At 49.2% G+C, this 13174-nt stretch overlaps 4 protein-coding genes across 4 annotated transcripts; 2 read left to right on the top strand and 2 right to left on the bottom strand.

The window, feature by feature from the left end:
• Positions 1 to 4268: 4268 nt before the first annotated feature.
• CDV56_105325 (glycoside hydrolase family 16 protein) lies at positions 4269 to 5818 on the top strand (the record flags this gene model as incomplete). Its single annotated transcript, XM_026758944.1, has 4 exons — positions 4269 to 4365; positions 4424 to 4975; positions 5038 to 5438; positions 5669 to 5818. 4 exons carry the CDS (start codon positions 4269 to 4271, stop codon positions 5816 to 5818), a joined length of 1200 nt encoding a protein of 399 aa, XP_026615209.1.
• Positions 5819 to 6595: 777 nt separating this feature from the next.
• CDV56_105501 (phosphoglycerate mutase family protein) lies at positions 6596 to 7576 on the top strand (the record flags this gene model as incomplete). Its single annotated transcript, XM_026759120.1, has 4 exons — positions 6596 to 6771; positions 6857 to 7141; positions 7217 to 7459; positions 7513 to 7576. 4 exons carry the CDS (start codon positions 6596 to 6598, stop codon positions 7574 to 7576), a joined length of 768 nt encoding a protein of 255 aa, XP_026615210.1.
• A 146-nt stretch (positions 7577 to 7722) lies between these two features.
• Positions 7723 to 8958, bottom strand: CDV56_105590 (putative inorganic diphosphatase; the record flags this gene model as incomplete). The annotated part of the gene is made up of 5 exons (XM_026759209.1): positions 7723 to 7891; positions 7941 to 8024; positions 8095 to 8438; positions 8498 to 8617; positions 8707 to 8958. 5 exons carry the CDS (start codon positions 8956 to 8958, stop codon positions 7723 to 7725), a joined length of 969 nt encoding a protein of 322 aa, XP_026615211.1.
• A 1142-nt stretch (positions 8959 to 10100) lies between these two features.
• Positions 10101 to 11234, bottom strand: CDV56_105765 (MIP/aquaporin family protein; the record flags this gene model as incomplete). Its single annotated transcript, XM_026759384.1, has 3 exons — positions 10101 to 10265; positions 10329 to 10875; positions 10939 to 11234. 3 exons carry the CDS (start codon positions 11232 to 11234, stop codon positions 10101 to 10103), a joined length of 1008 nt encoding a protein of 335 aa, XP_026615212.1.
• Between the last annotated feature and the right edge of the window lie 1940 nt (positions 11235 to 13174).

Genomic DNA, 13174 nt, shown 5'->3' on the forward strand with positions numbered 1-13174 from the left:
GAAGCGATGAAGGAGGAGGTTGAGGAAGGATACTAGAGCTCGACGAGGACGTTGTACGGAGGGTATGGATTAGGATCGAGATGGTCGGATGCGATAGCAAGGTTCGACTTCGTCAAAGGTACGGAATGCACAGAGCAAAATAAGCCATCGATTCGAACAGTGGTTGAAGGAATATGAAGAATAGGTAGGCTTAGTCGTTCTTTGCGGAGACAGAAATAATATCGCGGAGGCGACAGAACGTAGCACAGGGTATATTTCGTCGGGCGCGACGGTGTCAAGACGGACGGTCCTTCATGTTCTGGAGGGCGAGCGGCAGTGGTGAAGGAACGTCATCACACATTCCACTATGAAAAGCTAGGCAGTCAAAATAGGCCGAAGAAAACAATGAAAGATAAGCCGAGAAGCTCAAATAACACCAGGCATGGATGAGAATCAAACAAGGAGCAGGAAGAATTGTCGCGTAGTAGATGTTGTTCGTTGATGGTCAGTGTGTTAAACCTGCGCCAACAGCGGAGGAGCAGCAGGAGTTTGACAGTTTGAGATTCGTTGAGGCTCCGAAGAGCTATTATTATTACAGTTAGCCTAGTTAGCCTGAGGCTTAGGGTAGATCGGTACAGGTATGGTAAATACGCAGTACACACTCCACCTCACCTGCACCGTCCACGGAGTAAGGTACTGCGGGAAAAAACTCAAAATTGAGGGGAAAGAGAAGACATGACTGTAATATTTCAAGCAGCTAGACAAAGATAGGTAGGTAGGTACTTCAAGGAGATATTACCTTGCCTACCTACGGAGTACCTAGGGTCTCCTTTTTGTTCTCTACTTATTATTAGTGACAGCTCTCGACACTGAAGGCTTGTTACATCTGGTTTAAAACTCCAGAAAAGATACCTAGATCAGGATGAAACGTACTATCATTCATCCATTGTCTGTACTCCGTACTAATCATAGCTTCATCCATACCTGACGGGAGCTGTCAGCCTTGGACTTGGAGGCGTTTCCGGGGCCGGATGGTCCGTGATGATGTCTGTGCTTCCTTTAACCAGGTGCGATTGATCCTTTGGTACGGAGTCGACCAGTTCAGTATCCTTTCTGATCTGTCTACTTACCTTGGATGAGGTGGACGAGTCTTTATTACTACTGTATTACCTGTATCATCGATGGGTTTACTCCAGCTGTTCTGTCCACAACTGGACAGCTTACATCATGAAGATTCAGGGAGTTGAACCTTCATCTTCTGCAGATTTCCGTGCTAGAGCTTTGGGCTATCTGTTCTCGATTTAGGCACGAGATACCATAAACCCAGAATAGGTAGGTAGAAGTATCTCTCATTCAGGCGTTGCCGCTTTAAGGGGGCACATAGGGTGACTGGGTGAGTCAGCTGATCCGCGCACTCCTCTTCCATATTACTCCGTACCTACTCTCCGAACCTCTCTTGGTACCTTGTGTCCCCGGTTCTTTAGCTTCTCCAGGAAAGGCAAGGTGACAAGGTGCTTCGGCTGGAGGGAATAATAGGCACGCATGTGGAAGGCCAACCTAGAGCTGCCCCTGACAAATTCCTTTCTCCTTTCTCTTGGGCTCAAACTTCTTAAAGTCGATTCAATCATGCAATGCGCGCTTTCTTTGATTTCTCCTGTATCCAGCAATGGCTATGATCGAAGAGCGAACAAGGAACAGGATAGGACCAGTATCACCATTAGAAACACCATTCTGATGTGGATCAGGTTCGAACGAGGTCTAATAAGCTGAGCTTGTTAGCGTTCATGAATCATGACCTATTCCTAGATGCTTGAACCCTGCTCCAGACCATGCGGCCTCAGTGACTAGGACTGTAGTCGAGCTCACGGCATCTTCTTCCATCACGTCAATTATCTTGGTCTCCTGAATTCTGATTTGAGCAGATGTAGTGAGCATTGCATGCGTTTTGATTGTCAATATTTGTAGCCTTGCGATGACTACCTAGTCATACGAATACATAATTACATAGTTCTCTCTTGCACTGATCAGCGCAGCATGTAGCGCTTCCGCGGGACTCTTCTGGTTGCTTTTTAGGAGCTCCGTTGTACCGCTGATTGAGGTGATTGGTAATGTCTGGACTGGGACGATGATAGCTACCGCCATATCGGAGACACCAAGTATAGAATATGGTGAGTCGGTGACGCTGAGATTTGTATATAATTAGAGTGGCATGTCCGACCTACCCTGCCAAATGCACCATGAAAATGCGGGGATTCGGACGGATTAGATTATGTGAATTGAATTTAATATATAGAGAGACGCTAGGAAATACGGCGAGTATATAAGTATTTATTGATATTTATACCGATGCCTCCTACTAAGCCATCGATTACGATGACATTCCAGTGCTTTAATGAAGACATCTTTTCGCAGGCGGAGTTTCCATTGTATCAAGTCAGATGATCCCGCTGTCCTCAATTCTCGAGAAGTCGAGATATATTTCCCACAGAGGTAACCATATAATGCTTCTTCATCACTTCAAAATATACTATGACGGATCGTTTAGTGCGGCTTGAACAAGATGATAGCTTCATAGGTATTATCTGATGACCAGAAGCATCGGCCTGCTCTCGAAGTTGTTGATCTTCTTGGTGCCTTCAAAGTGCTTGCCTGCCACATTAGAAGCCAGGTGTTGCAATTGGTACCAGAGCATAGCAGGTGGTGCGGTTGCCGAGTTACATTTAAATCAGCGCTCAAAGCAAGTTGATGTTACTCTTGTGTACCCAGAAGATGTGCCCACGCGATTAGTTAAGGTCCTCTGGTCAGACATGGTCGCCAAGCATGGCGGAAACCGGGCGAGTTTCCGCTCATTTTCCTAGAGGAACAACGGACAACACCGGGAGCTCAGAAATTGCTACATTCGCGAGGACTTCAAAAACATTGGACTGTAGTCACTAGGTAGGCCAGATAGTGATAGCTCTCTCAATTAGGATTCGTCAAATGACTCGCGCTCTGTACTCCGAATGACTGCTGCATTTGGTGATCTGTGAGACAGTCATGGCAGGATCAGCAGATGCTGAAACAACATCTAAAAGGTCGCAGAACAGGGAGGTAGAGTACAACGCATAGTCTAGATAATATCATTGATCCACCAGATCGAGATGGCATGCAAAATCTCTGATGCTGTGATGTGATGTGGATCAATTGTCATGTCCAATCCAAACGTCCCTGAAAAAGAGGAGGCTGGGAGTGGGCGGTGTTGACTGTCGCCACGATTCTGCTTGGTTTTCGGTTGATAATGTACGGATATTGCACCACCTTTGTTGGTTTGTTCCACCTTGCTCTTTCTGCATATGATCTGGACGGCAGAGCTTCCCTCAAAAGAAATGGAGCTGTAGATCAAGTGTGATGCTTCGTATAGATATCAGATCTATATATAGAGCGCTATGTACTCGCTACTCCGGCCCATGGACCGACCTCGCCTAGATACGGATGAAAGGGATACAAAGGCCAAGGTTCTTGGTCGACTGACCATGGACAACCCAAGAAGCTATACTCTGTACCCTTTTATAGTAGACGCAATTAGCCCTGAAAAAACCTATTTTGGTACGGAGTAGTAGGGTGGATAAGGGATAAGGTATCTCCCAGCCGATCTTGGTCACTCAACCGCTTCTGTCACGTGTAGGAGGGCGACCAATGACCGATGACCGGGCAGCCACAAAAAAAAAAAGCGCCGCAGCTGAATGCTCGAGCCAATGACAGCTTCGAGAAGGAATGGAAGGGCGGGACCGGGGACCTTGTGTGGATCTGCCTTAGGTTGCAAGGTCTCCACTGGGCCGCCCGCTAACTTGCCCAAAAGAGGTAAAATGATGATGACAGCAGAAGAAAGGAAGTGAGGAGGCTGGACTACTCAACTCACTTTCCTCCAAAGTGATCCCCCATGATGTCGGTCAGAAGCTTTCCTTCCCTCAGATGGAGGACAGCTACTAGTACGGAGTACAGTAGGAAGGTGATAAGAAAAGCCTGTTGCCTGGTCCTTGGTCGTTACTGCTTTTGCGGCGGTGAATTGTTCTTTCCTGTCAATGCATCACCTCGGTCAATAAGAGGACTATTCTGAGTCCTTCTTCTTCTTCCTCCTTTCTTCCCTTCTCTCTCTCCTGCATACAACCACCTGCTCGTACTACCTTGTTTCTCATACGTACCATCTAGTAGTTTTTCAAATCTCATCTTTTCTGCTGTATTATCACATCACCTGCAATCTCCTCTTCGAAATCCCATCAGTCCTCACAATACCTCCGAAGCCTCTCACCATGAGATTGTCTCTCGTTGGTGTGGCCATCGGCCTGCTTTCTTCCTCTGCCTTCGTGGCAGCTCAGACATACACTGACTGCAACCCACTGCAGAAGAGTGAGTTGTACCTTTCGAAAACTGCCATCTCAGCGAATAATTCTGACATGTCAAAAAGCTTGCCCTGCGGATCCCGCTCTGGGGAGATCAGTCACCTATGACTTCACCAAAGGTGCTTCCTCCGACTTCACCGCAGTTGGAAGTCCCACCTACGACAGCAATGGTGTTGCTTTCACCGTGGCCAAGCAGGGTGATTCCCCGCTGATCCAGTCCAACTGGTACATGATGTTTGGTCACGTCGAGTTCGTAATCAAGACCGCACCAGGAACGGGCATTGTCAGTAGTGCAGTTCTGCAGTCTGATGACCTGGATGAGATCGATTGGGAATGGCTCGGAGCAAACAATCTGTATGTGCAGACCAACTACTTCGGAAAAGGAAACACTGGCAGCTACAATCGCGGCGCTACCCACGACAATGCTGGAAACCACGATGCTTTCCACACCTACACAATCGATTGGACTAGCACGCAGATTGTTTGGCAAATTGATGGCAAGACTGTCCGGGTTCTCACTCCTGAGACTGCCGGAGACAATTACCCTCAGAGCCCAATGATGGTCAAGGTTGGTGTATGGGCTGGCGGTGATCCCAACAATGCGCCAGGCACAATTCGTGAGTGACCATCCCTCCTGCGGTGATGATATCGACTGGCGGTATATGCTAACACCTCTTAGAATGGGCTGGTGGCCAAACCGATTACAGCGCCGGTCCTTATACCATGTACCTCAAGTCGCTCGTTGCGACCGACTACTCGACTGGTACGTCGTATACTTATAGCGACAAGAGTGGCTCGTGGCGGTCCATCACCTCCCAGGGAGGTCAAATCAATGGTAATAGTGACGCTGAGTCTATTTCAACTGTCGAGTCTGCCCCTCCTGTGACCGCGACAATTGACAGTGCTCCTATTCCTTTCAGTGGCACGCACCGTGAGACGTCGAGCTTTGTAACCCCGAGTATCTGGCCCTGGGTTCCCAAGCCTACCACTTTGTCGTCTTCTGTCGCGAAGCAGACGACTCTGCCCAGTGGCTGGACCTTTTCCGGATCTCGACAAGTCCAGCCGCCCAGTGCGGCTTCTGTGAGTGAGCATTGCCCTTCACTTGCCTCTGCTGCTTTTTCGATGAGACATGCTAATGCCTTTCTTTCCTTACAATACAGTCTACGCCCCTCTCTACGTCAGTTTCCTTGGTTTCGTCGCCGGCTTCATCTTCCCACTCCGGGCTTAAAACCAGTTCCGTCTCTTCGATCTCGACCGGCTCAAGTGTGACAAAGTCGACCGGACATCTTGCTTCGACAACTACTTATCAGATTATCACTATTGGCTCCTACCGTCCTTCGTATTCCGCCTCGACTGCGCATGTGGCCCCTACTGTTGCCGCGGCCAATGACCTGCTGGAGGCGCCCGTCAAAATGGGTGTTTTGTGTGCGCTTCTTGGCGGTCTCATGGCAATCTTCTGAGTCGAGGTCTCTTGAAGAAGCAATGCACCCTATCACACCTACGATTGACGGCTACGGACATGAGACGATTGATTAATGACTGCATGACTTACACACGACGACGAATTGTATGTTGCATAGACACGGGCCCAATGACTTTGTTTTTCTCTTTTGCGATTTGACACTTTCCTTTATTATCCAGGGATGGGAGTGTTTCTTTTCTTGTCTTCAATTGTTGCACAGCGTGGACTACAACTTCGTCTGACTTGGCGCACTGGATGTAGTGTTTGCCTCGATCGGCTATCCAGATTGGAAGGCCGATCGAGTTCACTTCCTGCTTTCTTCTTGTATTGTTTATTCACAGGCGAAAAATGTTTATAGACTAGACAACATCCAATACTAATTCGTGATACGATAATAACGTCCCAAGAACGAACAACACCAGCCTAATCGATTCATAACGCCCGTTTCAGGCTTCTCTGTTGCTCTATACGAGAGATCGAGTGATGCTTGGCAACAATTATCTGCGTTGAAGTGTATTTCCTGGTACCTGCCTCATGTTGAGGTCAGACCCGCTCATCCTATGGGAGGACATCCCGAAAGTCGACGGACCGCAAATTCCGCTGTGAAGTAGGTATGAACATGTTTATTTATTGGCAATGACATTATGTTGAAGGGTCTCCTGCTGAATGCCATGATCCTAGGTGGGTGTGTTCGATTGCACACAAACACGGAGCTGTTCTTTCTAGAGCTGTATAACATCGCGCTGACAGTTTACTCGCTCGCATTCCATCCAAAATGAGTTCTCGTGTATTCTTGATTCGTCATGGTGAAACCGAAGGGACCGAGGGGAGGAAGCATATCAGCACAACCGACAATAAAGTCTCGAAATTAGGGGAGAAACAAGTCGAAGAGACTCGGGAGCGGTATGTCGGTGAGGGCAAGTTGATCGATCCCAACAGGATCTCACGCATGTAAGGCCTCTGCTACTCACGGTCACTGCCATCATAAGCGGGAGATTTGGAAGCTGAAGGAGAATTTCAATACCAGATATATTAGTCCAAGAACACGAGATCGTCGTACGTGTGAACTCCTCCATCTGGGAATGCACCACCACCAGCACTTCTACGATCGAACCACCAAGCAGACGACAACGACAGCGATCCCTCCTGTTACGGGCGAAGTGGCCGAAGCGACGATCCAGATTACTCCCTCCCTTGTTGAGTGGGACTACGGCGAGTATGAAGGGCTGACCTCGGGAGATATCCACGAGAAACGCAGGCAAGCGGGGCTAGACAAGGAAAGGCCCTGGTCCATCTGGGAGGATGGCTGTCCCGGAGGCGAGTATGTCTTCTTTTCTTCCCCTTGTGAGATTGCATGCATGGCGAGGAAATGGCTGGAGGCTGACCTGTCCCTTAGAACCCCTCAGCAGGTCACCGATCGCCTTGACGAGCTGATCTGCGAGATGAGAGAAGTCATCCAGAGTACTGCTACCACCTGGCCGTCAGGCCAGGTAGTTACTCGCGCTACTGAGGAGCCTCGGGATATCGTTTGTGTTGGGCCTGGTCAGTCGCTGGCTGCGTTGGCTATGAGATGGACCGGGCAGCCTTTGAAGTATGGGAAGAGGCTTCTGATTGAGACAGCCGGTGTGGCTATACTCGGGTATTTCTTTGCCTCCTTCTGCAAGTGGGATCAAGGGCTAATGGTGAAAATAGGTTCGAGGATGATGACTTCAATCAGCCGGCGATCATACTAGGATGGAGGCCTTCGGCTCGTTAGTTTGTATGCTAGACAACATGTCACAGTTTTGGTACCACTGGGATATATCTTAGATTTCGTCAACTTGACCATTTGATTCGGTTAGAGTATTCCTGGTTTCTGGTCTAGCAAGAGATCATCTTATTTCTATTCTAGAAATCTACAGATTACACATTCAGAGCACCACCGCGGCAAGCAGCCATGGAAGGCCAATTTGGCGACAGAAAATGACTCTTCTCAGCGGCTATGGGGTCGATGTCACAGGCGACGTCTCGATTTTCCGGCTTTCGTGGAAGAACATCAACGGCACCATGCTCATGAGGCGCAATGTCCGCCCTGAACTCTGTTTAGGGAGAGGTTTCTTCAACTGACGGGGCTTACTCACATGGAAACTCTTGCTTGCATGTCCGGCTCAACCTTGACAGCTTTCCAGGAGTTATGGCACCGCTCAATGAGCGAGAGGGTATACCTGCCTCGTGCGTGATTAGTCCACGGCTCATCCCATGCGCAACCAGCAAATCGTAGAGAGATTGCCATACTTCTGATTCTGCAGCTCCCCATTCGCACCAAGAACGTTCTCCTGCTTTCCCTCGGCCAGCTTATACACCCGGAACCATTCCTTGATTGTGTCCAGATACCCCGGCATCAGCAACTCGACGTCCCCGATATCACTCAGCTTGTCTGCCTCGGGATTATCCAAGTCAACAACGATGATCTTCCAGTCTGTCTTGTTCTCATTGATGACGGCCAGCGAGCCGAGGACTTTGACCCGTTTGATCTGTGCAGGATGCGGCATTGCGCCGCCCAGTTCGCAGACGGCGAGCGGGTTCCCGTCCGCGGGGAGCTGCGTGAGAGGGTCGTCGATGCCCGGATCTTGGTATGTCTATTCAATTCGCTATCAACCTGTAATTTTCTCAATTGAAAGTATGGAAGCGAGCGTACCTGAGGCAACATCCCATAGTTGAAGGGGTACCCCTTATGCGGAAAGATGTTGGGAACGTACTTCAACCGGCCGTCCTGGATATCCTGCTTGAGGGGATTGAGGTACTCGTCTTTTGCGATCTGTTCTCGTCGTGTGCTCCATCAACTTTGATGTTCAATTGTTCAACTCCAACTCAATGCGTGTCGGAGAAAGGAGAGAGAGAACTCACCTCCATCTTCGCGCTCCACCACCTCGGCACCTCAACAACCATATGCACCACCGGCTCGCGGTGTCCGAGGTGCTCCCTGCCGCCTGGATACAGCGCTAGATCATGCCAGGGGGAGAATATCTTGTCGTTGAGGGTGAAGTAGACGCGGTACTCCTTCGTCAGAGGTTTGCCGACAGGGCGGAGGACGTAGCTTTCCACGAAGTCGGTTTCGTGGGTTGATTCGGTTGATCCTTCAGTCCTGTACGGGGCCATTCTGGGGGAGGTTGTCTGTTGGATGTTCTTTTGCAAGATATGAATCTAGATGGTGGTTACGGGTGTTAGGAACTTAGGGTTATGGGCTATACTAAGGTCCTCCGTCGGTAGATTAAGGTACTTTACGCTGTTTGATGATTACGAGTGTAGGTTACCTACCTTTCCCTCCTGGTAAGAATTAAACAGATGAGAAGCATTGTCAGTGTGACGTCTATAATTGAAAACTTTGAGCTGATGAACAGTGATGACGATAACGTTGATTGTGTGGACTGCGAGCTCACTACCTATCTTGCTTCATGATGATACCCATCGGACCTGATATCCGGTCGAATGAGCAGACTTGCGAGAATGAGGACTCAAAAGGAGATCTATGGACCAAGGACCTACATAGAAATTCTCTCAATTCTAATAATAGAAAATGATTCTCCGGTATACACAATCCGGATATCATCGGCTGGATCACTACCCCAGTCCTTATACCCCAGACTAAGCCGCTCATGCTACCCCTCGATGATGCAGGGGGACGGATCGGGTATGCTGACTGCTGTCAAGTCAATGTAAACATTCTTCTGGGGGAAAATGCAGCGACAGACTGTTGCCTGGGTTGGTTCGGGTCGATGAGGCACTGCTAGTTCTTCCGTAGTGGATGGCACGGTGCCATTGGGCTTGACATGGGTCGATTGATCATTGACTCCGGGAATGAATGAAATCTTATGCTCTGATGCGATGCATCTATCACGAGGTCAACTGTTACTAGATACTTCATAACAGTGGTATTATTATTGATAATAATCAGTTGCTCGATCCCGTCCTGTTCACATGCATTCGATAGAGTCCGTTACACGCCGAGTATCCTGTGAGATGTCCTTACTTGACTTATCAACCACAACAGCCACGCAAACCTTGTCAAGCGCTCTATGTAACGCAGCCATAGGCTAGAAAGGCTTGGGTGTTCGAGAAGGATGCGAGATTTGACATTTCCACTGACAGCATGGAGTACATGAAGCGTTTTTGTATCACACAAGGCCGTAATCATCGTTTCAACAAAATATGCTAGTCCCAAGAACCATCCAATCCTGTTCTTCCTGTCCTTCCCTCAAAACGTGTCACATAAGCTCGTCAATTCATTCTGTTACTTCCCGTCATACTCGACTCTGCGAGTCCACAGTCTTTTTCTCCACAGGCAGAATCAGCCGCCGCAGTCCGACATATGGGGTGTTCACTGGGCTATCTGTCCCCGTGTACAGGAACATATCGTACATCCATCCGCCGAAAGTGCACCCTAGGAATGGCGCTACCATGGGGATCTGCGGTAGAGCTGTTAGTCCTCCACATCGACAGTCACCATAAGCAATAGAGTCAGAGCATACCCAAAAGTAATAGTTCCCGGCCTTCCAGACCTCCGGGCCGTATCCGATCATATAGGAAACCAATCTGGGCCCGAAATCTCGAGCTAGGTTGATGGCATACCCAGTCTCCCACCCAAAGCAGGCACCAATGCCAAAGATCACAAAGAAAAGCGCAAGCGGTGTAAGGAGACCGGCCCCGAGATTTCCGTCGTCTTTCAGAGCAAATATCATGAACATCAGGATGGAGCTGGCGATGAACTCTGAGAAGAATTGTCCCGTCCTGGTCATGAATGCCGCCGGGTAGGTACAGAAGATACCCCCGGTAGCTGTAGAAGAATACCCAGGCACCGTTCGGATGTTTGCTCCCCCTTCAAACTCATCGATGGCCGATCTGTAGTTTCCGTAGACAATGGCCGCTCCACACATAGCTCCCAGTACCTGGGCAATCGCATAGACGGGGAATTTTCGCCAGGGGAATTTGCGGAAGACACAGTTTGCAAAGGTCACTGCAGGGTTGATGTGTGCTCCGGAGATGCCACTTGCGTAGACACCCAACATGACTCCGATCCTGAAGAGCAATTCCGTTAGTAAATGCCCAGAAGAAGGAGAGGGCAAACCAAAAGACACTCACCCCCAGCCCCAGGAAATTGATTGATAGTCACCCTTCTGGCCTTTGCTGAGTGTGACCTGGGCAACCACTCCGTCTCCAAACAGGATGAGGATCATAGTCCCGAAGAACTCGGAGAATGCATCGCGGCAATAAGTCCGGACCTTGCTCCAACCTGATCCAGGAAGAATAACTTGAGTCTCTTCGGAGCCAAAAGTAGTATCCAGCACAGAAGATCCGCCTTTATTGCTGGCAGTCATAGTGACGAATGCACTTTCCTGTATGTCTGTATTGCCGAGGACTTGTTTGAGGATAGTCATATTGATTAGATCAAGACAGCCTTTAAAGACCACAGCACAGGTTGGCAGAGATGTAAAGAGGTGAATGTTGAGGCTGTCGAGGTGAGACTTGAAGTAGGAAGGTATAAATACCAAAACAAGTGAATGACCTGGGTGAGCATGCAGGTGAATAACAGTGCATCAAGACCTGATATTAGAGGGAAAATGCCGTTCACAAGTGGAACTTGCCGTGTGAAAATAGGCATTGCTATACAATCTGATTATAGTCCTTGAACCCAGATATAGGGCACTGAAATATGCAGTCCTGGGTGTCACTTTCCTTGAGTGGCACATTCAAACCTGCTCATTCTTTTCCTGACACGCATGGTGACACCCCCAGTAAGGTTATGCCTTTGCTGGAATATGCGTGCATTGTGCCATAGAAGCCCGTCAGCCATGCGCTCAGAGACAGAGTAAGATTAGATTTGAAAAGAAAATGCCCAAGAGATTCTTTGCTGCGCAAAGCGGCATCATACAGCCACGTCATGGCAAGGGCTGTCGTCCTTCGAGGAAACTATAAGGGCCTAAGTCTGATTGCTCAATTCCGGCCGGGGTTGGGAGGGCTGAGGGAGAACCAGCCATGAACGACCGAGGCGAAAAACTGCCATTCGTTCGCTCCAGTCGGAGTAACCTACTTTTCAGTCGCATCCTCGAACACAGCATGAGCCTGTTCGACCTAGTCGACATCTCGAACCATTCCGTCTTGAGGCATACCAAGTGGCCAGACACTGGAAGGTTTGAGACACCGAGGAGGGGCTTCGGGCCATGCCTGCATAACGTTTGTGGACATGACTCCCAATTCGTGCTTGTGTTACCTCCTGACATGTCCAAGTAGCAACGAGAGGGCAAGGATTGAGGAATTTCCGCTGGGATGATCGGCTGTCTTCGAGATTGGTGAATTCAGCGTGAAGATTGCCCATGTCCTTGATGAGTGGCAATTATTGAGTATCTGCCTGGTCGATTTTTCTTCTCGCAGGTTTCATGATTCCATGAGCACAGAAAAGCTTGTTGTTGGTGCGACTGGCCTACTTCAAGACTGCCCTCCATGTTCTGATGGACTGTCTTGCGGCTCGGTCGAGATCGACTCTCCACGCTGCGAGATATCTCCAGTTGTGCTCCACAAGGTTCTGGAACTTTTGGATGGGATGACTATCATTCGACTAATCGTTTTCCCCATTGATGACAGTCCCCGCAATTCCTCCGGCATGGTTACTGCTGTGGGGGGCCTGGGGGCCGATCACTTCCTCTGTGACTGGACAATGGCAACGACGCAAGATAGGTCTGTTTGGCTTCGAATAACACATGCTTCTCATGCAGGTAGGTAGTATTGCATGGATCGGAAGCTCAGCAAACGAAACAATGAATAATTGTGGATGAAATCGGATGAACGCTGGGAGGAGGTGTCGATGAGAAAATCCCAAGTGCACGGGTGGAATTCTAGCTCGGTATTGTCTCGTGCTCCACCTTGCCTTCTCTCGTTCTCTCCTTGTCCCCGATATGATGAGACTAGGCTATTATTGCTACAAGAGAACCACCAGAGTGCGACTTTGAATCTAACTATTGAACCATCGAGACAAAAACGATGGATCTGACAGACTCCTCCCGGGAATATCCATGTTGGTCGGCACGCAACCACCCGAGATAGAGCCCAACAGAGGTCGAAAGTGACAGCCTGACAGGACAATCTGCTGCAAGCCGTTCATTCTCGTCCATTTAGAATTGCTGAAACTGACGGCTCTCACAATGACCGGCTCTCGAGCCCGTCTCCCAGCTCTTCTCTCTCATTGGGGCACAACAGAGACAGACATCTCTCTAGTCGCTTGTCCCTAGGCATGGGCTTGGCCAGCCGCTACACTAGAGCACTGTTCGGGTTCAGTCGCGTTATTGGATTCCCTGGTATCTGGATTCTGGTCTGGCTCGTT

Source organism: Aspergillus thermomutatus (genome assembly GCF_002237265.1).
Source record: "Aspergillus thermomutatus strain HMR AF 39 chromosome Unknown NODE_72, whole genome shotgun sequence".
NCBI classification, from domain to species: domain Eukaryota; kingdom Fungi; phylum Ascomycota; class Eurotiomycetes; order Eurotiales; family Aspergillaceae; genus Aspergillus; species Aspergillus thermomutatus.